The 21111-nt window shown below is 47.7% G+C and overlaps 4 protein-coding genes across 4 annotated transcripts; 3 read left to right on the top strand and 1 right to left on the bottom strand.

Annotated features, from left to right (window-relative positions):
• The first annotated feature begins 609 nt into the window (after positions 1 to 609).
• Positions 610 to 2719, top strand: LOC109754465 (protein trichome birefringence-like 19). Its single transcript, XM_020313372.4, has 3 exons — positions 610 to 1308; positions 1390 to 1944; positions 2041 to 2719. Exons 1-3 carry the CDS (start codon positions 856 to 858, stop codon positions 2281 to 2283), a joined length of 1251 nt encoding a protein of 416 aa, XP_020168961.1. The 5' UTR covers positions 610 to 855; the 3' UTR covers positions 2284 to 2719.
• Positions 2720 to 5712: 2993 nt separating this feature from the next.
• On the bottom strand, positions 5713 to 7201 carry LOC109754457 (protein trichome birefringence-like 20). The gene is made up of 2 exons (XM_020313364.4): positions 6648 to 7201; positions 5713 to 6547 (listed from the first exon to the last, which is right to left on the bottom strand). Exons 1-2 carry the CDS (start codon positions 7128 to 7130, stop codon positions 5789 to 5791), a joined length of 1242 nt encoding a protein of 413 aa, XP_020168953.1. The 5' UTR covers positions 7131 to 7201; the 3' UTR covers positions 5713 to 5788.
• Positions 7202 to 9121: 1920 nt separating this feature from the next.
• On the top strand, positions 9122 to 12676 carry LOC109754450 (protein FAR1-RELATED SEQUENCE 9-like). The gene is made up of 8 exons (XM_073502095.1): positions 9122 to 9162; positions 9279 to 9467; positions 9942 to 10191; positions 10305 to 10390; positions 10599 to 10996; positions 11095 to 11552; positions 11659 to 11946; positions 12020 to 12676. Exons 1-8 carry the CDS (start codon positions 9122 to 9124, stop codon positions 12674 to 12676), a joined length of 2367 nt encoding a protein of 788 aa, XP_073358196.1.
• Positions 12677 to 18127: 5451 nt separating this feature from the next.
• On the top strand, positions 18128 to 20838 carry LOC120965893 (uncharacterized). The gene is made up of 11 exons (XM_040391421.3): positions 18128 to 18281; positions 18368 to 18538; positions 18607 to 18699; positions 18785 to 18916; positions 19000 to 19149; positions 19244 to 19397; positions 19481 to 19676; positions 19761 to 19859; positions 19935 to 20173; positions 20252 to 20327; positions 20422 to 20838. The coding sequence occupies exons 1-9, from the start codon at positions 18128 to 18130 to the stop codon at positions 20028 to 20030; spliced, it is 1245 nt and encodes a 414-aa protein (XP_040247355.2). The 3' UTR covers positions 20031 to 20173; positions 20252 to 20327; positions 20422 to 20838.
• The last annotated feature ends 273 nt before the right edge of the window (positions 20839 to 21111 follow it).

Genomic DNA, 21111 nt, shown 5'->3' with positions numbered 1-21111 from the left:
GCCTGCCCACGCCATCAACATAGGCCGGCTTAACCGCTTGCTCATGCCCACTTGCCTCTCGCTCCCACGATCGCCTCACGCCCCATTCTCTGTTGGCCTTCGCCTGCCACCGCATTGCCGCCGCCCCAACTATTCCTCTACCCCACCTCTTGTTCTTCTCCAGTGACGGTAGCCCCCCACCGCACCTGTACTAGTCAACCCTCATGGCATTGATCAATCTCTTCACCGCCTTCGTCTGGGATGTCGCGGTCCGTTGTGCTCACTGCGCCACCCCCGTCTCCGACGAGGCCCTGCCGCGGCCTCGCCGAGGTCGACGCTCATCATTGCCGCTTGTCACGTCGCCCCCTTCTTCGGCCTCGGCAGAATCGACCGACGCTTGTAAAATTTCCAAGGACCTGATAAATAGCAAAACTATTGGGAATGTCTCCTCGCACTGAAAGCACATCGCCGGAAATCCTGAAATAAATTCAGGAATAATACGAGCACCGGGACTTGAATTCTGATGGGTTGGAAATACCACTGTTCCTCTAACCATCCAACCACATGTTGGTTCGCGCCAATCCGGGTTCGAGACTAGAAGAAGATGACACGAGGAAGTCTCAAACTTCTGCCACCAACAAAAAAGTGTCTGGCGCTGGCGCTAAGCGTGCAACCGCGGTCACGGACAGCGGCAGGGATTTCGTGAGCATTCTGGTAGCGGCCTTTATCAGTCGTGCAACGCACACCATACGTACCTGCCACGTTGACCTCCACCGCCACCACCAGCACTAGCCCGGTATACTCTGCACCTCGCATGCCCTGTGTTCTCCAAGCAACGGCACCCTCCCACCGATCGGCCCATCTCCTCTCCCCGCCATGAAGTCCCACCAGAGCAAGAGCGTCTCGTCTTCTCCGAAACGCTCCGCCGCCTTTGCCGCGCCGGTGGCCTTCCTGCTCGTCCTGGTGCTCGTCACGCTCTACGACTTGACCTTCGCCGACCGCCGTTACCTGCGCATACATGGCGCCGCTTCCTCGTCGTCGGCGTCTCCGGCATGCGACCTCACGCGGGGCGAGTGGGTGCAGGACGCCGCGGAGGCGCCATACTACACGAACCTGACGTGCCCCTTCATCGACGACCACCAGAACTGCATGAAGTTCGGCAAGCCGAGCCTCGAATTCCTGCGCTGGAGGTGGCGGCCGGACGGCTGCGAGCTCCCCCGCTTCGACGCCGCGCGGTTCCTGGAGGCCATGAGGGGCAAGTCCATGGCCTTCGTCGGGGACTCCCTCGCCAGGAACCACTTCAAGTCCCTGCTCTGCCTCCTGTCCAGGGTACGTCTGTGGTGCATGCGCTCGGTCAATGACATCTTCTTGCTTTGTTTCTGATGGAAGTTAACCAGTGGAGACGTGCAGGTGGCGCAGCCGGTGGAGGTCGGGGGTGAGTCGGAGATCGACCCGACGGGGAGGGCCGTCCGGCGGGACTACTACTACGGCAGCCACGACTTCACCGCCTCCCTCTTCTGGTCGCCCTTCCTGGTCAAGGCCAACTTGTCGAACGCCACGCTCGGCATGTGGGACGTGCACCTCGACACGCCGGACGCCCGGTGGGCGGCGCACCTCGCCGGCTTCGACCACGTCGTCCTGTCCGGCACCAACTGGTTCCTGCGCCCCTCGGTGTACTACAAGGGCGGGCGCGCCGTCGCGTGCAACGGCGGCGCGAGCTGCGTCAACGGGAACGTGACGGCCGAGATGACCGTGCCCCGCGCCCTGCGCGCGGCGTTCCGGACGGCTCTCGGCGCCGTCGCCGCCAGCGAGGGGTTCCGCGGCAAGGCGGTGCTCCGGACGGTGACGCCCGCGCACTTCGAGGGCGGCGAGTGGAACACCGGCGGCGACTGCGTCCGCACGCACCCGTACCGCCGCGGCGACCGCGCCCTGGGCGCCTTCGAGGCCGAGTATCGCAGCGCGCAGGTACGTCAAATGGCGCAAACCTCGTAAACCCCCATGATCTCGTGCCATACGGAACGTGACGCACGGCTGCTAAATGAAATGCTGTGACCCGACTAGGTCGAGGCGCTGCGGGAGACGAAGGCGGCGGCGACGACGAGGAGGAACGGCGCGGAGGCGGAGCTGGTGCTGATGGACATCACGGAGGCGATGGACCTGCGGCCGGACGGTCACCCGAGCCGGTACGGGCACCGGCCGGGCGGGAGCGTGGAGGGCAGCTTCGTGGTGGACTGCCTGCACTGGTGCCTGCCGGGGCCGATCGACCTCTGGAGCGAGCTGCTGGCCCAGATGCTCCTGGGTTGAATCGTCTCTAGAAACCTGCAGAATACGATGATACGGCCGTGATTCTTCGATTCTTGAGACGTGTGAAACTGTGATGTAACTTGGAAAAGCTAACCTGTGCTCGTGTCGACAGAGTTAAGCGGTGCATCGTGGATCGTCGGCAGAAGTTTATCTGGCAAAGTAGATCCTCCACTAAACATGGCCACTGTCACGCTGTCAGGACGTTGACTTGCTTAATTGAGTGTGTCTGCCTCACGTTGGCTACTTGCCGCTTGCCAGTGCTTGATTGCTTGGTGACTATGGAGTGGAGGTCCATATGCAACTCACGCACCGGCACTAGCAAGGGAGACAAAACTGTGGACTCGAGCACCCAGCGACGTGCGGGGTAACGTGTAGCCCATGATCATGGATTCCCCATCTTTTTTAGAATATTTCCCACGAGAGGAAATGGACCCTGATTGGACTTGGACACATGCTGCCGCCTTTGTGTTTCTGTGATTGGAAACTGCTTCCTCGTACCATATGGAGCTCACCTTAGGGCATCTATCTTCCCTCAAAATTATTTACCTCATCAAAAGGCTCCCTTTTAATGAGTTAGGGCATCTCCAATGCTACATCCCTAAAATGGACACAATATTTATCCACGGACCGACCCGTCGGAGCCGGTCATCCAACCATGTCCCTTGGATATCTGGCTCTGCTTTTTTTAAGTTCATGAGCTCAAATTAATGGCATATCATATCTTCGATGAGTCAAAATATTCAAATGCAACAATACTCTAACTTAAATATTACAATCCAACTAAGTTTTCAAATGTGATAGCATATCAAATACACTAGAGAAACCCAAGAAAAAACACCACAAATTATTATTTTTAGCTGACATGGGAAATAGCTTTTATATACATTCGTTGGTGTTTCCGTCAGAGCGCTCGCGGAGACACTATACTTCCTCCGCCACATGAATAGCAACACCCGTCGAAGTGTTCATGAAAACACCAACCAATGATGCATTAGAGAATTCATGAAATAAACCACAAAAAATAGCTTTTTTTTGCTTATATGGAAGCAAGGGAAACTCCACGCCATGCATCAAAACAGACACACCAAATGTCCATGGACACGTTTGAACATGTCCGCGGACAGCGTTAGGGGAGCCGGTCATCCAACTGTAGTCGGCCAGACGTGGGCCAGGTAGAACTAGAGGAAAACACACATGGGTTATGAGGACATGTAGCCCAATTGACAGTGGGCCAAGTGGACTGTCCGGACTCCCCAAAGCCTCCCAGATTAGTTGCCGGTCTAGGGGATTTTTATGGTGTGGACTGGTCCGCGGACGACCTTGGTTCTGTAGGAGCTAGTAAGGTTGAGAAATAGAGCCATCTGTTTTGATTCGTTCCAATAGCCATGAGTTGATCATCTTGTTGGATGGCAAAATGTGCTTGGATATGGTAGTCCAGACATTTACTGGCGTTTTGATGAACCACATTCGAGTTACCCCCTTTTCGAAAAAACATTCGATTTACCCTAAAGAAGGTTCAAATAGCTAATTTTCATATATTAGACAACAAACTTAGTTGACTGAGTTGGTTAGTGCATCGGGTACTTTGAGCCCTACCCTATAGGGGCCATGGCGGTTCAACCGGTTTATCACTGAAAACCGAGATTGCGCGGCAAGCATAAAAGATGGATCCAGCTATGCGGGTAGCGGGGCGATTGTCTGATTCAGATCAGAGGCGGTCAAATCGTGCAAATCTGTTGCTAATTGGCGATTGTTCGCCAGTTAACTTTTCCGATACATGAAATATAAAGTACACTTCATGATGAATCTAACGATACTATTTTCGTATTGCTAATGTTGAAATGTTTTCTATAAACTTCTTTAAACATAAATATGTTAAACTTCTTGTAAAACCTGATACACATGCACTGAAAACGGATGGAGTATTGTACGGGCCTTTCTAATCATTGGCGTCCATGAAATATATCTTTTCGGCTGTTGCAAAGTTCTTTCGGATGTTTCATGTTGTGATGGAATATACAACTACTCCGTAGTACTATAATAGTGATCCAAATACTCTTATACTCTCTCCGTCCGGAATTACTTGTCTCGAAAATGGATGTATCTAGAACTATTAGTTTACAGAGGAAGTAGTATATAACTGAGGGTTGACAATTGGGTAAGAGACGCCAAACTAGCAGGTAGCCTTAACCGTAGCTGTTCAGGGGCATGTCAACTCGCCTGACTTTCTACGAACACAGGGTGTACAGTTAACTGAAGAGCTTAATTTAGGACTAGATGCAGTTTTATCTAGCGGGATCCGTGTACTAATTACGCCGTAATTAGTGGTGTGGCACGAGGCCACCTAACTGGCTGGATCTCCATCTTGCATCTGACCCAACATTCCAGAACTGATTACTCAATCATGCAGCTTGAGGTTGACTTCGACGTTCCAGAACTGATAACTCAATCATGCATCTTGAGGTTGACTTCGACGTGCTGCATGGTAGCGTGGAGCTCTTGATCAAGTTGGCGTCTCCCGCTCCGTTTCTTCTTCTGAAATTGAAAAACAATCGTCTCAAGACCCCAACGAACGGAACAAGCAGTGGACTGGAGAGCTTGATTAAACTTTCCGGACATTCCATTTCTAAGTCGGTTGAGTTTGTATACTCCCTCCGTCCAAAAATACTTGTCGGAACAATGGATAAAAATAGATGTATCTAGAACTAAAATACATCTAGATACATTCATTTCTCCGACAAGTATTTCCGGACGGAGGGAGTATTAAGTTTGGACTTGCAAAAGCAAAGATGCCGCTTTTGGTTTATAAAATGTGTAACTGTTCAGGTACCCATTAGATGAGAACAAAATAAAGTCCAAAAACGTTGTCTTAAAATAATTGTCAAACAGCTTAAAAAAGAAAGAAAAAAAAAACCCGGCCTCTACATCCATCTTCGCCTCCATGAATTTTCAATGACTATATTAGCGATACAATATAGATCCGAGGGAGTACTATATTTAAATCTTATAAATGACGCAACCTCACTCGGGATCAGAAAGCAGAGAGCACCTCGGCAACATGCCATGAAGCAATCTGGTCCTAACTTTTTTTCAACTAAAGTTGCCATCCGAAAAGAAAAGAAAAACTGAAACTTGTTATCCGAAAAGAAAGTTGCGATGTTTGACAACTAAAATTGTCATCCTCGCGTCACTAAACTTGCCATAAAAACGTTTGGAGTTGCCATGTGTTCGTGCCACATGTATGCCACTTATCAGGGTCCTAAAATTTTACGTTGCCGGGAAGAAGAAGCTGAATTTGCTTAAAGATTCGTATTGTCCACGTGTCATTTTGATTAGTTGGGTCTAACAATGTGACGAAAAGAGACCCGGTCTTATGGAAAATTTTCCAACCTAAACTCCAAGCAAAGAGACCTGTATCGTATAACACCCTGCATCCAAAACCATTCCGTTTGTGCAATTACAGTTAGGGAGAAAGAACAACCAAGTAGCTGGGCGCAAGTGCAAATCATGTCAGCAAATGCAGCAGCAGCTCGCTCCAAGCGTCGACGGGGCCGGGCAAGCACCAGTGCACGCAGTCGATGCCGAAGCCGACCTTCTCGTGCGGCCAGTGCCCGTACTGCCCGGGGTGCCCGTCGCCCCTCATCTGCATCATCTCGCTCACGTCCATCAGCACGAACCTCCCCGCCGCCGCCTCCGCCGTCGCGGCCCGGAACTCCTCCACCTGCGCGGCGTGGAACGCGGCCTCGGTCTCCGGAAGGCTGCTCTCGTTGCTCAGCAGGGGCCCCGTCCTCAGGCAGTTGCCGCCGTCGTACCACTTGCCGTTCTCGTAGTGCGGGGGCGCCACCGTCCGGACGACCACCCGGCCGCGGAACCCGGCGAGCGCCCTGAGCGCGGTCCGGAACGACGCGCGCATCGCGTAGTGCGGCGCCACGGCGGTGGCGTTGTGCTTGGCCTGGCAGCCGTCGACGTTGGCGCAGCCGAGGAGGCGGCCGCCCTCGTAGAGCACGGTGGGGCGGGTGAACCACTTGGCGCCGTTGAGGACGACGTAGTCGTAGCCGGCGACGTCGCGGCTCCACTCCGGGTCCGGCTCGTCCAGGTACACGTTGTGCGGGTCCATGAACTGCTGCCCGCCGGCGCGCGTCAGGTTCCACCGCACCAGGAACGGCGTCCAGAACACGCACACCGTGAAGCCGTGCTCCCGGTAGTGGTACTTGCGCGTGCAGTGCACGCAGTCCTTGGGCTCGATCTCCCTCGGCTGCTCCACCTGCATGCCCATGCGCGCGCCGGCCGGCAACCAAGAAATCAACACGCGAGCTCATGATGGCAACGCAATGGTGGTCGATCGAGTGGAAGCGGGCATGTACCTCGGCGAGCAGGCACATGAGCGACTGCATGTGGTTGCGCGCGACGGAGTCCCCGACGAAGGCCATGGACTTGCCGCGGACGAGGCGGAGGAAGGCGGCGGCGTCGAAGCGGGGGAGGTCGCAGCCGTGGGGCTGCCACCGCCACCGGAGGATGGAGTCGATCCCGGGCTTGCCGTACTTCATGCAGTCCTGCCGGGCGTCGATCAGCGGGCACGTCGCGTTGGTGTAGTAGGGCGCGGCCGGGTCGGGCACCCACTCGCCCTTGGCCACGTCGCACGCCGCTCCGGCATTGCTGTCGCTCGCGCGGGATCCCGATCCCGCCGCGGCAGTGGAGGAGGAGGACGGGGTGGCGGGCACGGCGACGAGCAACTGCTCGGTGTAGAGCGACGAGTAGTTGGACGCCGTGAAGGCGACGAGCAGGAGGATGAGGAGCAGCCCGCTGGTGGAGGCTGCCCTCCGGACGGCCTGGTTGTTGGGCTTCATTGCGTCCCAGGCTCACAGGGGAGGCGGACTCAGTTGATGGCTTCATTCTTGTAGGTCTCACCGGGAGATCTGGAATAATTTGCAATGCTGTCTCACTGGACGAACATGTGCCACTTGATCGAGCACGTAGCTGACTACTTGATGGAAAGTCAACACTTTGAGTACTTTTTTCCCCCTGACGAACGACGTGCTCTCCTCCACCGAGATAGCCATCCGTCTTTCCTGAAGAATGTATCAGAGCGTATCGGATCGACTAGCTGGAGTACTGTAAATGGGAAACATATCTAATCTAGCGTCTCCGGCGACGTCTCTCCGTTCTTCTCTCTCGCCTCGCTTGCATTATCGACCATCTCTCCTCACATCACTCCCGCCTCGCTCTTTCTCCTGTTCCCTCCATTCCATAGTTTAGTGCACCTGCACTTTTCGAGTTTTAAGTTTGAATGTAAATTTAATGGTATAATTTTTTGCTTCCGCCGCAATCGCACATGTTAGTTAAATTTATGATTAAATTTAAATCTTAAAAAATGCAAACGCACTACATTATGAAATGAAGATCATAATATTCTTCCAGCTCTCTCTAGGTGCCGGACTCTGCCCGAGGGACTGCGGCTCACAGATTTCACACCACCAGAACTAGATGGTCCATAATTTGTTCCGCGTAGCAGCTAGGCCTCCTGGCCCGGATGCCTCTTCCCTTCCCAGATAGCCCATCGGCCTTCCTCCTTTCCGGAAGAATGTATCATGTAGCTGAGCACAATTTTTACGAAATATGTTCCACGTAGCAACTTGAGAGGTTATTTTGTCCATAAAACTTGCAAATGGGCAGTTTTTTTAGGGTGCAAATGGGCAGTTAACTTGACTCATTCTGTGAAATTCGGTTAAAAAAACTCATTATGTGAAATTCAGACTTTTTTTTAGTAATTTACAAACAATATGTAATTGTCCTTATCTACAATACCTAAATAGTTCATCCCCACTATTCTATTTCTCTTGACATGCAGCCTATCCACCTCACCAAACTGCCATATCAGCAATTATTTTCCTTTTCAACTAATTTTTATCAACATTTTATGTGCAGACTTAAATACAGACCGAAGTCCAATGGTCTCAATAAGCAAATAGAAAGAAGAAGCCCAACTGTTTGTCCCTTGAACTGCAAGTGTGACGTATCTTGGTCCTGAAAATTGATAAAAAAAATCATTTAAAGCTTTAATATTGGTGGTGTATGCACTAGGCGCAACCAAAGTTCAAATTCCCAACCAGTCGGTATGAATGGTAAACCGTGCAAGTTTGACCCCATTTTGAAAAAAAAATCAAAGAACATAAAAAAAGCCTCAAAATTAAAATCCTTTTGCATTCAGCCATATTATGTGAACTAGTTAGTAGAAAAAATAATAAATTTGCAATACCACAAGTTTGGAAAAAAAAAGCTTCACAAAATGGCCTATCTGGTATGAACATGCATGAATTTTAAGCCATATGTCCATGGCCATGCCCACATCCATAGCATAGTCCATTATAACATGGAAGCAACTTTTCGGTGGACGCGGGCTTGTGTGGACTTAATCTTGGCCGCAGGTGGATTCCTGGAGATGAGCAAACGTCAAGTCGCTGTCCCCCCATGCTCTATCGCTAGTGATAGGTGGTAGGGGCCTTAGGCGTATCGCTTTGGAACAAATGTTTCGTGCTTTTGAGGCTGGACCAGCGAACAGCGCGATGTGGTACTGGTGCAGCTCGTTTGGTGCATTTGCAAGATCACGTGACCCAAGTGGTGGGACAGCTTGTCCACACCAAACTGTTCAGCTATTCATAATCAAAAGCAGGGTTGGTCCGTCGGTGACGACCCAGGTCGAAGCGACGACTGCTGCTCCTCTGTCCAGCTCGTCTTCTTCCTCGGGGTCAAGACCGAGCGACCAAGATCCAAGCGACGCCTGCTGCTCTTCTCTACACCTCCTGTTCTTCCTCCAGATCGAGAGCTTGGATAGGGCTCCATGGACCTGTTCGTGCCGCCGGAGGGCGATTCAGAAAAGAGGTAATTAAACTGCAACTTAATCTCCCTCTAGGCGAAGGTTTCATTAGATCCGCTTGTTTATTGGATGTAGTCGCTGCGGATTGCTAAGATTACTTGGTCCCATTTTTTGCACGCAGGATTAGCCATGGGCAGATGGAGGGTGTTGCTGTTGCGCGCCCTATAGAGTCCCAGGCATCTATCAGCGTCGCCGAGGGCGACATCCGCCATGCCAGAGACCTCTGCAGCGGCGGCGGAAATGCTGGATCTGTCGGCGAGGGCCCGCTTTTGCAAGTGCGCTCAGAGGCTACCAGCGGATGGACACGCAGGTATTAGTAATCAATTTCTTTTGATTATCTTCTTGGCTATATGCTTGGATGTCAGGCTCGCCACCTGTATGATATGTAGGAATTTACTGTCGATTTGTCTAGTTCCTAAATTTTAGCCAGGGTGTTCGGTCTCGAAGTGTACAAAGTTTTTGTATACTGATGAAAATGTTTATATTAGCATCATGGTTGTAGTCAGGCAAAGGACATTTGTTTTGGTGTGTTCAACTTATGTAATTGAAACGGACATAATAAAAGGGAGTGGGTTGGATAATGGACTAATCCGTTTTACGGTGGCTCTTTTCGTTGTGGCAATATCGGATAGTGGTCATTGAAATTAATTAGCAATTTTGTTGTCTTTGGAGCACCAGGGGACAAATTTTCACTCTGTTATGGAAATGTCACATACGGTAGTTGAAGCTGATTTGATTTTCCAACTACGTGCGAATAACTAAACTTATAATTGTACCATGACAGAGTAAGGATCAGGAAAGCCCCTGCGGAGCGAGAGCTAAATCCTAACCGGAAAAGTGCTCTTGAACTATCGATGAGGGCGTTCATAAGTAAACGAGATGGCAATGTAGTCAACCCAGCAGTCGGCACTTCATTTGATTCACTGGATGAGGCGTATCAATTCTACAATTTGTATTCGTGGGAGGTTGGATTTGGCATAAGGTATTCGAAAAGCTGGCTAAATGTGGAGAGGGTGAAGTGCATGCAGGAGATTGTATGTGGATGCGCGGTGCGTTTCTTAATATTTTTGTCAGTGAGCAAAAAACATGAGTACTATGCGATCGAAACATGATTGGTACTGACAATTGATTCCATGTCCATTGGCAGGGTAAACCGGAGAGGGAGAATACAAGATCAACTAGGTGCGGCTGTGCTGCCAGGATTAGGCTACTGAGGTCGGATGACAATGGATGGTATATTTCAGAGCACAGGCCTCTTCACAACCACTCTCTCTCAAGTACTTGTGGTGAGAAAATGCACTGGCCTTCACACAGGCTCATTGATCACTACACTAAAGATCTTGTTAGGCAGCTGAGAGAAAACAATGTTAGCCTTGGAAAGGTTTTTAGCATAGCTGGTAGTTTTTTTTGGATCAGTTGACAATGTGCCATTTACAAAAAGGTCATTGAAGACGCTGTGCTGCAAGCTGAACAAAGAACAGTCTGATTCAGATGCCCGGAAGACAATGGACATACTTGCAGAGATGAAGGCAAACGATCCAGAATTCAATTATACTGTCCAAGTTGATGATGAGAGCAGAATAAAAACACTTATGTGGGTTAACGGGCGCAGTGTAGAACAGTACAGGTGTTTCGGAGATGTTGTGACATTCGATACAACATACATGACAAATCTATATGACATGCCATTTGGACTGTTTGTTGGAGTCAAAAATCACTTCCAGAGCATTATTTTTGGAGGTGTCATGTTGCGGGATGAAAAGGAGGATACATTCAAGTGGGTTTTCCGTGAATTCATCAGGATGGTTGGCGGCAAACACCCGCAAACAATTTTAACCGGTACACCTATATTGGATAACAATTCTGATTTTTTTAATGTTAGAATGATGATCATGCTGTAAGACTCTGACATGATGACATTATGCATTCATTTGCAGATCAGGCGCGATCAATGGAATTGGCTATAGAAGCAGAAATGCCTAACACAACTCACAGGTGGTGTAAATGGCATGTGCTGAAGAAAGCAAAGGAATCTATGGGGGCTTTGTGGAGCAAGAAGTCTGATTTCAAGAGTGAATTCCACAAGCTGGTGCATCACATGGTCACAGAACAAGAGTTCGAAGATGGCTGGTCTGCAATGCTTGACAAATATTCACTTAGAAAGCATCCATATCTGACTCAAATATATGAGGTGCGGCATAAATGGGCAAAGCCGTATTTCAGAGGTGTTTTTTGCGCGAAAATGACCAGCACTCAACGTAATGAAAGTGCCAATCACATGCTTAAGAGTTATGTCCCACCCAGGTGCCCAATGCATTTGTTCATTAAACAATACGAGAAGCTTCAGTTCGATAGGGGCTCTGAGGAGAGTTTCCAGGAGAAACGGACTGCTCTGGTATGTTCCAGCCTTCAAGAAGATAGTGTTTTTTCCATCCAGTAAAACAAATTGCAGATCATTTTGCCCAATGCTCACTTGTTTGTGTATGTTTTAATGTTTTTAGAGTGGTGTTCTTTTGAAAGTAAATCTCCCAATTGAGAGGCACGCTAGCAAGATTTACACCAGGGCAATGTTTGAGCAATTTGGCAGTGCTCTTTACAAGGCAGGGGCTTATGAACTAGATGTTGCTGTACCAAAAAAGGTATACATTCTTACTCATGTGGATGCGCTCTCTCGTGAGAAATGGAGCAAGGTCCAGTTCAAGGTTGATGTTGATGATGATCAGACCTTTTTCAACTGCGAGTGTGGTATTTTCGAGCATTCTGGAATGGTCTGCTGCCATGCATTGAAGGTAAATGTAATATCTTGCCATGTAAACCGTGCAATTGTTGTTCCGATGTCTAAAATCGTGTTTGTGTCAGCAGGTTATGATCGAGCTCAAGTTGAGCAAGATACCAGAAAAGCACATATTGAAGCGATGGACTAGGGATGCCCGTGATATCTTGCCTGATCATCTCGTTCGGTACCAGAAGGACAGAGGGCCACATGGCTTTGACACTTACAGGCACAACACCATGTACATGAAGGCGCTGGAGTGTGTTCGACTCGGCGATAGTAACGTGAAGTGCTATGATGTTTTCATGGCAATGGTGAAGGAGGTTCACACAACTCTTCTCCCACTAAGCCATGACAAAGATGGTATGGGGCTCGAGGAGCGAGAGGCTGCGGATCAGAAAGCCAAAGAAGGTAACCATGGTAAGATAAATGTCGAGGCCAACATCGATATAGATGAGGGTGATGCAGTGTCAAACTGTTCTGGTATTGCACCTGCGAAAGAAATGCGCCTGGCTGGCAGGCCAACCACAAGCAGAGATAAGGCTCCGTATGAAGAGAAACTGAAGAGGTCAAGGTTCTGCACGATATGCCGGCTTAAGGGGCACAAGAGCACAACCTGTCCAGATACGGGAGATATTCCAAAAGCTCCGAGGAAGATGCCCAAGTGTGGCAAATGTGGAGTGGTCGGACATCGTCGAACTTCATGCGGGAAGCGGGCAGAACCATTTGTTCCGAATTTCCTGTAGTTTTGAAGATGGCATGAGTGCATTTGTTTGTCTCTGATTTCAGCTGGGATAGAAATATATTCGTGATATCCTGGCTTAATTGTGTTGAGCTGATTGTTAGATCTTTGAACTGTTCTGGCTAATTTTATTTCATGTTGATGGGCGTGTTTGAATCGTGTTTTCGTGCGGGAAAAATATTGTTTTAATAGAAAAGCAATACAAGTGCACTCACAAGCATCATGGGCCGCGTTATCTGATTCCAATGGGCCCTGTATATGAAAAACTACCATTGCTCTGGAAATGTTTTTTCTTTCATTGCCACGCTCCACAGGAGAAAGGTCAATGGAGCCGCCGCGCGTGCGTGCTTGTTTCGTCAGAGGCGTGGGAGAGCTGATGTGATAATTTGCTGATGCATGCACAGCAAGTTGATTTGACTAGACACGTCTCTTGATTTCTCAAGAGGCATGGGGCGCGAGGTCTGGGACAGACTAACAAGGAGGAACACATGTGCCTGCATCCACTAGTAGAAAAAGGGCCTTTAGTCCCGGTTTTGGAACCGGGACTAAAGGGTCGTTACTAAAGCCTCTCCTTTAATCTCGGTTCTTACACGAACTGGGTCTAAAGGCCCTCCACATGGCCGCTGCCTGGAGGTCCATCTTTAGTCCCGATTGGTAACACGAACCGGTACTAAAGGAAATTTTATGATTTTTTTTTTGAAAAAAAAATTTGAATTTTTTTTTGATTTCAAATTTCTGAATTATTCTAACCTCTAATCTCTAATCACCCCTCATCACTGCTCAAGTTAACCTCTAATCTCTAATCACCCCTCATCATTCCAAATCATCTAACTTCCCGGACGGTCACCCATCCTCTCACTACTCCAGCCTGAGCACGCTTAACTTCCGGGTTCTATTCTCCCTCGTTTCCAAGTCTGCACTTGTTGTTTTCCAGACAATAGTAAGATGTCAATCCTATTAACCCTCGGAAATTTGGCTTGAGCATGAAGTCACACATTTCACTGTTTGAGTTTGAAACTATTGTTCTAAAAAACAATAATTATTTAGTAACACTAATATTTCTTGAATAAGTAGTTTGACCATAGTTTGACCAGATTTGACCAAAATTCAAAAAAACTGAAATAATTATTTCGTAACACTAATATTTCTTGAATAATTAGTTTGACCATTGTTTGACCACAATTTGACCAAAATTCAAAAAAACTGAAATAATTATTTAGTAACACTAATACTTCTTGAATAAGTAGTTTGACCAGATTTAACAAAAATTCAAAAAAAACTGAAATTTGAGCATAACTTTTTTTTCTTTTAGAATTTGAGGATTCAAAAAATTTGCAAACAAGCCGTAGGCAGTCAAAATCGGATGCGGATTTTCGTGCTGAACATTTTGATATATTATACGTTTTTTTTGACATCGTATGCAAAAGTTATAGCCGTTTTACATTTTCCCTACACTTTTTGCAAAACATGTAAATTTTCCTAACTAGTACATGTAGTAACATAACTACATCTGGAAGGATTTTAATTTTTGAAGTTTTTATCATTTTCTTTTGCTTTTTACAAAACTGAAAAGACGATCCACCGGGGGGGGGGGTAGAGTTTGAAAATGGGACCTTTAGTACCGGTTCGTGCCACGAACTGGTACTAATGCTTCAAACCCCATTAGTACCGGTTGGTCGCTCGAACCGGGACTAAAGGTCTAACCTTTAGTACCGGTTGGTGCCACGAACCGGTACTAATGGGCATCACACCCTTTAGTCCGGTTCGTGGCACCAACCGGGACTAAATGTCCCATTTGAACCGGGACTAATGCATGTACGGTGCCGTAGCCGCTCGAACCAGGACTAATGCTCACATTAGTCCCGGTTCGTAATGCAACCGGGATTAATGTTCTTTTCTGGCCGAACCAAAACCATGTTTTCTAGCGGTGATCTACCCACCCTAGTCTAGTTGACGAGCGTGCTGTCCTGGTTTTCTGCCCCGTCCTCTCCTGGAAAAAACGGATTGCGTATCTGGTAAAGTAGATATGCTTCCAACGTAAAATGCGCCTGCAGTTGTTAGGGTTTGCTCTTTTAATTAATTTCATTAACTTGCGTGTGCACGGTGAGAACACGGGGGGCATTTGTTGGCTTCCAGAATATAACAATCTGGTGATTATCGTTAACATGATCGCATGGTCTACCGTGTGGTAGGTTTAAATCTTCCTAATCCACACGGAAGACACCTAAAGGATACCTGCACAAAGACGTGCAGCGTGCGGCGCGGCTGTCTCCTGCTCCAGAAAAGCACTTTATGAGGGTGGGCGTCCATCTGTGCTAGGACATGGACCTGTCAGAGTGCAGGTTCGCTGCTCGAAAACTTTACATGCTTGATGATGGCGTGCTGGGCGTCGGATGTGCTTGTACTCGTGATGACAAGATGTTTTTAACAGACAAAGATGAAGAACACATGGGCGAGTAAATGCGTCTGTACTGCTAGGGCATGCCTATGGAGATGACGCCGATTTTCAGTTCTTTATCAGCCTATGGAGACTAGCTGGCCAAGTTTCAAATTTTCACCATACCTCAGTTTTGGAGCGCTTGGATTTCGAAATTCGAACGTATGGACATGGAGGGAAAATGAAAATTTGGATGCTCTATAAATAGAGGTGGCGGGCTTCCTCCAAATTCAGTCTTGTAAGGATTTGATGGCCCCCACCAATAGTTCGGACGTGCATTCCGCGGTGACTACCTCCGATGGATCAACCCTGGCGCCCAGTTCGCTAGTTGTTAGTTCCTATAATCTCTACTGTTAGCAAATATGCGATAGTGTTGTGAGTTAATTTTTGTGGTTTGCAACTTGCAGCAAGGTGGCGCATTGCATGTCGTCGCGGAGGGCAGCGTGTCACATGCATCGGCTTCTCTTTGCACCACAGCGGACGACGTTTGCGCTAGTATTAAAAAATGAAACCATACATTAATTTCCTGCTGTTCGCATAAATAATGCATTTTGTGACCTCAGGACAGTGTGCTCGGGCAAGGACCAGTTGAGCGTGCCGTGATTGAGATGGTTCACGTTGCAGAAAATGTAACGGACAACTTTAAATTTTCTGTCCATGATTACACTTTGAAGACAATCGATGCTTTGGTGTGTTAATTTGCTTTCTTTTCAGATCTGTGTACTTCCACATATTACATGCACGGATGAGGAGACGGGAGAGTTTGATCCATTCCGAAGAGAAGATCCATCTGGCAATACTTTGGAGCTCGCGGATGGCGATAATGAATCCGGAACAGGGCCTGTTTACCAAGGTGATGAGGATGATGACGTTGACAGCCCACCCAACAAACGGGTGAAGGTTTAGTTTAGCTGGTCCAATTAGTTGCGATGTGGCATGTAGTTGAAATCACCACGTTTTGTGAGAGTACACTCCAAAACACGTGTGATGAATTATGTTAAGCATTTTGTATTAGTAAGACAATCATTTGCTAGTGTGGCAACCAATTGCATCCTAGCCTGTTTTGTTGTGTGAGCCCATGCATGAGTTGCATGTGATGGTCCCACTTGTCACTTGTGTGCGTGTCTGTGTGTGTGATGGCCCCACTACTCATAGGGTGCGCAAGTACTGCATGCAAAGGCTCGCATGCAAAAAGGCATGCTGCTGTTAATAGATGTCTAAACACATGATTAATAAAAGTGTCATGACACGGTTAATCGGGTTCACCTACCGCTGTTCCACTAGGACGCTTGCCGAAGGGATGGCGCATGTGTATAAATGCCCCGGTGCTGGACTAACTCATTATCCATCCCACCCCACACCCGCCACCTCCCTCCCTCGGAAGCGACGCCGCCCACAGCCGCACACACCACCATTGACGACCGCTGCATTGACTGAAGGAAGAACAAGGTAATCTCTTTGCCCGCGGAGGCCTGCTACTTGATCGTTTTTTCTTCGGTTTGCATTGCTGACTGCATTTTCTTCTGCTAGTTCTTGATGAATCAGATCTAGTCGCCTAGTTCGCGGGGGTGATGGCGCGGGGTCGCCCACCAAAGGCGGCATCTCCGGCAGCAGCGGGCATGACTAACGCTGGTTCTTCGCCCGCGACGACCAAGCGTCCTCCTACAGTATAGACCTGCTTCACCTCCGTTGCATTGCAATCTCTTGCTGGTGAATGGAACCCCGAGGTCAGAAGTGTTTTAAAAGATGTAGGCATGGATGAGTTGTGCAAAATCAGAGTGCTAGGGAACACAGACAGGATCTTTTCCATGTCTTTGATATCTAGAATCAACCCAGATAACATGATGATGGACATGGGTGATGGTGTATTCATAGAGATTAACAGTAGAGAGGTTGCTAGATGTATTGGTCTTGCGTTGTAGACACCGCCGGTGGCCGGTGCGTTGTAGATCGTGAGGACTTGCTTGGCAAAGTCCACGGCATACTTGGCACTGGTATGCCGAGGTCGAACAACATCCCGGTTCACAAAGTCAAGAAGATAGTTCAAGGGGCTAGCAAAGTTGCGATAGAGGGTGATGAGCGCACCACGATGAAGGTGGCGGTCACACTGTTAGCCAGCTCTACTTTCCTTGTGCCTAGGGGTGCCACAGCAAAAAACGCAAATGAGCTACTTCCTGTTGTGGCCGACCCAGAGACGATAGCAGAGTTTGATTTCTGTGATTATGTGGTTGAGGGCCTGAGGGAAGCAGCAAGAAAGTTAAGGGATGATCTCAGCTGTGATCCTTGTTTGGTCAACCTTACTGGGTGCCTTATCATCCCGCAGGTTAGTTCAGTAGCATTAAAACAAATTTATGCAAGCATGTGTATCCTTTAATCCGTACTAATTTCTCTTGGCGTGTTAACTGCTAGATGATCTGGCTGGACTACCACGAGCACAGTCGTCAAGGCAGGCTGCTGCTACCGCTCCCTAGGCTTGTTGACTATTCTGACATGATACTAAGGGGGCTGATCCGGAAGCATGCAATTGCTCAGGGGATAGAATGCGGTCTGGAGGTACATTCTGTCCTTGCTTGGATTTTTCCTGTCTTGTTTGCATGCAACAAAATATATCATTGTTTGCGCTTCTTTTTCTGCCACTTTCAGATCGGTGATATTCCTCGTTCTCCGTCAGCAAACATTATTGGGTGGTGTGGCAATGCTCCTAAGCAACATGGTGAGAGCAGTGGAGCTGGTGTGGCAGCTAGCGGTTCAAACCATGATCAAACGACTCCAGCTGCAGCCGGCGGCTTCTCTGATGAGGTGCACGAAAGAATATTTCCTTGTGTTGTTCTCTGTTTTGTTCTGTTACATATCCTAAGATATGTATTTTATGCTTTGTTGTATTGAACATGCAGATGAAGAAAAATACAGCCGAAACCCGGAAAAGGGTTCTTGAATCATTCAAAGCTGCCATGGACTACCAGTACCAGCGATGAGAAGATGAATTTCTCAAGGTATTTGATAGTGTCAGAGAGTGTCATGGGTGAGATCAAGAAGAGAGCAGCAGAAAACAGGCGAAAGGAGTTGGAGGGCACTTTGGATTTCTTCCTGGCACACGTGAAACAGCATGCTTCCGTGATGCCTGTGTTTCCTGTTAACATGCCTGATGCGCCACGTAACGGAAAATCTGCAGGTACAGATGTGATTTTTTTCCCATTTGTTGTATACAAGATTAAGTGCTGTTTTGTTTGACACTGATTCTAGTTGTGTCTTTTGCAGTGGCACAAGACCTGGCTGCAAGTTCACGGCAAGCTACTCAAGCAATGATGTTTGTGGTTGTGGAGAATAGGAACAATGAGGGACGCTTTGCTACAGCTGCTGGTCAAGCAGATAAAGGGAATCTTCCGATCGTTGATGAAGGCACATCAACTGGACTGATTGCCACTGCAGGTAATTTGCCTGTGTCATCAAGTGGCATAACTACTATATGATTACTTATACACTTTTTGTTCAAGCAGCTGCTGCATTTGGAGAAGCACATGTTGATAGTGAGCCAGAGGACAAACCAATGGTGGTGGTTGACCGCAAGGGGAAGGCAAAAGCAACTGATGGTATAATTTCAAACTAGACCCCGCTATGGCATTGTTGTGATTACATGCTAGTTTCTGATCCATTTTCATTCTGCATGGCTGTCAGACATAGCTCCTAGGGCCACTCGTCAGAAAACCATGCACGAGATGCTCGCTACTTCATCTCCATGCAACCTCACTGGGCCTGATATACCAAGTGGATTAGTTGACACGTCTATGTACTATGTGATGACTGAAGGTATAGAAAACTAAATGAACTTCAAAACCTTTCCTAAGGTTCTTCAGTTTGTGGTGTTTAAGTATTCGGTGTGATTGATGCAGATCATGTGATGCAACCGCTTATTGAAGAAGCTGGTGCTGCCGGCGAGGGTTCGCATGCCAAATACATTGCTAAGTACACTCCGATCGGCAACAAAAGGCTTACTCTCCCTGGGGTTGAGGGAAGCCCTGATCCGACTCCTAATCCACTTGGTATGTTTTATTTGAAGATCACCCATAATGAATTTTTGTTGCTTCAGATTCATTGGCATGACACATTGACGCGGCTGTTTATTCTTGTGCTCAGCTGTAGTTCATCCAGATGCATACCTGAGTCCAGAACTAGACTACGGTTACTCGCCTTTCGAGCTTGAGCTAAATCAGTTTCAGTACCCTGATCATGTTTGCCTTGGGTTCTACGACAATGTGGAGTATCTCTGTTGCATTACTTCTCTTGGATGGTGAGAGTGATTGCATTTGTTTGCTACAATTATTCTTGTGTCTGCTTACCATGGGCTTAACAAAACTTTGTTTGTTTTGATAGTGTTTGGTATGAAAGCTCACACCCCACACCTTTGAAACTTGATGGCAACAAGATAAAGTACCAGTTCAGTCTCAAAGGGGAGATGCACTACAATGGGATGGAGGCTTGGGTACGTGGATTCAATGAGAGAGAGATTAAGATGATGGAGATGGTTGGATTACCAGTTTGGAGGGGTTTTGTATCTCCTGATGTGCCGGTGAGTTAAAAACTGTAACGCTAATATGTGGCCCGTAAATATATGTTGTGTAAGATGCTTACAGAAGCTGATTGGTTGATGCAGTTGCACTTTGAGAACATCTTGGACCTGGAGGGGGCTGCTGTGCTGCGGATGTTGCTTTCTTCTAGGAGCATTGGATATCAGTTGAGACTTTGTCGCCTGGTACGTGGCAGCTTGCTTCTCCTAAGTAGTCGTGGCCGTTGTTGTTCCAAACTGATATCTTTCATGCATTTGCAGATAATGATGCCTATCTCAATGATGAGAGGCTGGTGCTTGTATGTGTTTGACATGCATCTGAAGAAACTGAACGTCCTCGACCCAGTTTTCACGTAGATGGGTTCCGATGCGTATAGAGCTAAGCACAAGAAGACAATCATGTTGATGCTTAATGGTATGAAGCGCGCAGGTGCGCTGTTAGACGATGGATGGAAGATGACCGTGAGGTGCAACATGAACATGCATGTTGCATGTGGCAGGTGCGTTGATTGTGCATTGTACATCTAGTGATTGCAAAAACTATATTACTTCTCTAATGTATATACTTGTCATTGCAGTGGTGAGTCTCCTGGCTACATAGCTTACTACGCAGAGAACTTCAACGGCACTCGCCTGGAGGTCGACGTACCGCATGTAAGAGAGCTACTATTTAAGCTAACGACGGTTTCCCGGTCAAGTTCATATTTATTCTACAAGCACTGACATGATGTTTCCATCTTTGCACCAGGTTGGTCTGGTGGTTAGAAGGAAGAGGATGTTGTACGAGACGATGGCGGCAAAGGAAAACGCTGCACCACGCCCAGGAATCATGGAGCAGGTGGCTGATCCAGAGTAGATTACAACGCCTTGGTGGTGTACTCGTAGTTCTCTAGGTTGTTGACGTAGTTCGCAAAGCGTATTATGGCATTATTTTGCGGTGACGTGGCCAGCGCTCGTGCATGTCTTTTGGTTAGGGCGTAACAGTAAAAATTAAGATTAAAGATTATGAATGCTATGCTTTGTGTGATTTGGGTGCTAGTGTTTCCACGATTCCAAAAACTTTGTGTAATGTGCTAGGTTTCCGTGAATTTGATGATTGTTCTTTAAATTTGCATCTTGCGGATTCAACCATTAAGAAACCTATGGGAAGGATTAATGATGTTCTTATTTTTGCAAATAGAAATTATGTGCCCGTAGATTTCATTGTTCTTGATATAGATTGCAATCCTACATGTCCTATTATTCTTGGTAGACCTTTCCTTAGAACGATTGGTGCAATTATTGACATGAAAGAAGGAAATATTAGATTCCAATTCCCGTTAAGGAAAGGCATGGAACACTTTCTTAGGAAGAAAATTAAATTGCCTTATGAATCTATTATGAGAGCCACTTATGGATTGCATATCAAAGATGACAATACCTAAATCTATTCTTGTTT

Source organism: Aegilops tauschii, chromosome 6 (assembly GCF_002575655.3).
Source record: "Aegilops tauschii subsp. strangulata cultivar AL8/78 chromosome 6, Aet v6.0, whole genome shotgun sequence".
NCBI lineage: Eukaryota > Viridiplantae > Streptophyta > Magnoliopsida > Poales > Poaceae > Aegilops > Aegilops tauschii.
Note: the sequence above shows the minus strand (reverse complement) of the source record. Positions and strands in the feature narration are given on the sequence as shown.

Coding starts and splice junctions, on each gene's coding strand:
- LOC109754465 (XM_020313372.4), top strand. CDS start 856: ATGAAGTCCCACCAGAGCAAGAGCGTCTCGTCTTCTCCGAAACGCTCC. Junction 1,309..1,389: donor TGCTCTGCCTCCTGTCCAGG/GTACGTCTGTGG, acceptor GGAGACGTGCAG/GTGGCGCAGCCGGTGGAGGT. Junction 1,945..2,040: donor CCGAGTATCGCAGCGCGCAG/GTACGTCAAATG, acceptor TGACCCGACTAG/GTCGAGGCGCTGCGGGAGAC.
- LOC109754457 (XM_020313364.4), bottom strand. CDS start 7,130: ATGAAGCCCAACAACCAGGCCGTCCGGAGGGCAGCCTCCACCAGCGGG. Junction 6,548..6,647: donor TCATGTGCCTGCTCGCCGAG/GTACATGCCCGC, acceptor ATGGGCATGCAG/GTGGAGCAGCCGAGGGAGAT.
- LOC109754450 (XM_073502095.1), top strand. CDS start 9,122: ATGGACCTGTTCGTGCCGCCGGAGGGCGATTCAGAAAAGAG. Junction 9,163..9,278: donor GAGGGCGATTCAGAAAAGAG/GTAATTAAACTG, acceptor TTTTGCACGCAG/GATTAGCCATGGGCAGATGG. Junction 10,192..10,304: donor TGAAGTGCATGCAGGAGATT/GTATGTGGATGC, acceptor GTCCATTGGCAG/GGTAAACCGGAGAGGGAGAA.
- LOC120965893 (XM_040391421.3), top strand. CDS start 18,128: ATGGGTGAGATCAAGAAGAGAGCAGCAGAAAACAGGCGAAAGGAGTTG. Junction 18,917..18,999: donor GTACTATGTGATGACTGAAG/GTATAGAAAACT, acceptor TGATTGATGCAG/ATCATGTGATGCAACCGCTT. Junction 19,677..19,760: donor TTGTATCTCCTGATGTGCCG/GTGAGTTAAAAA, acceptor TGGTTGATGCAG/TTGCACTTTGAGAACATCTT.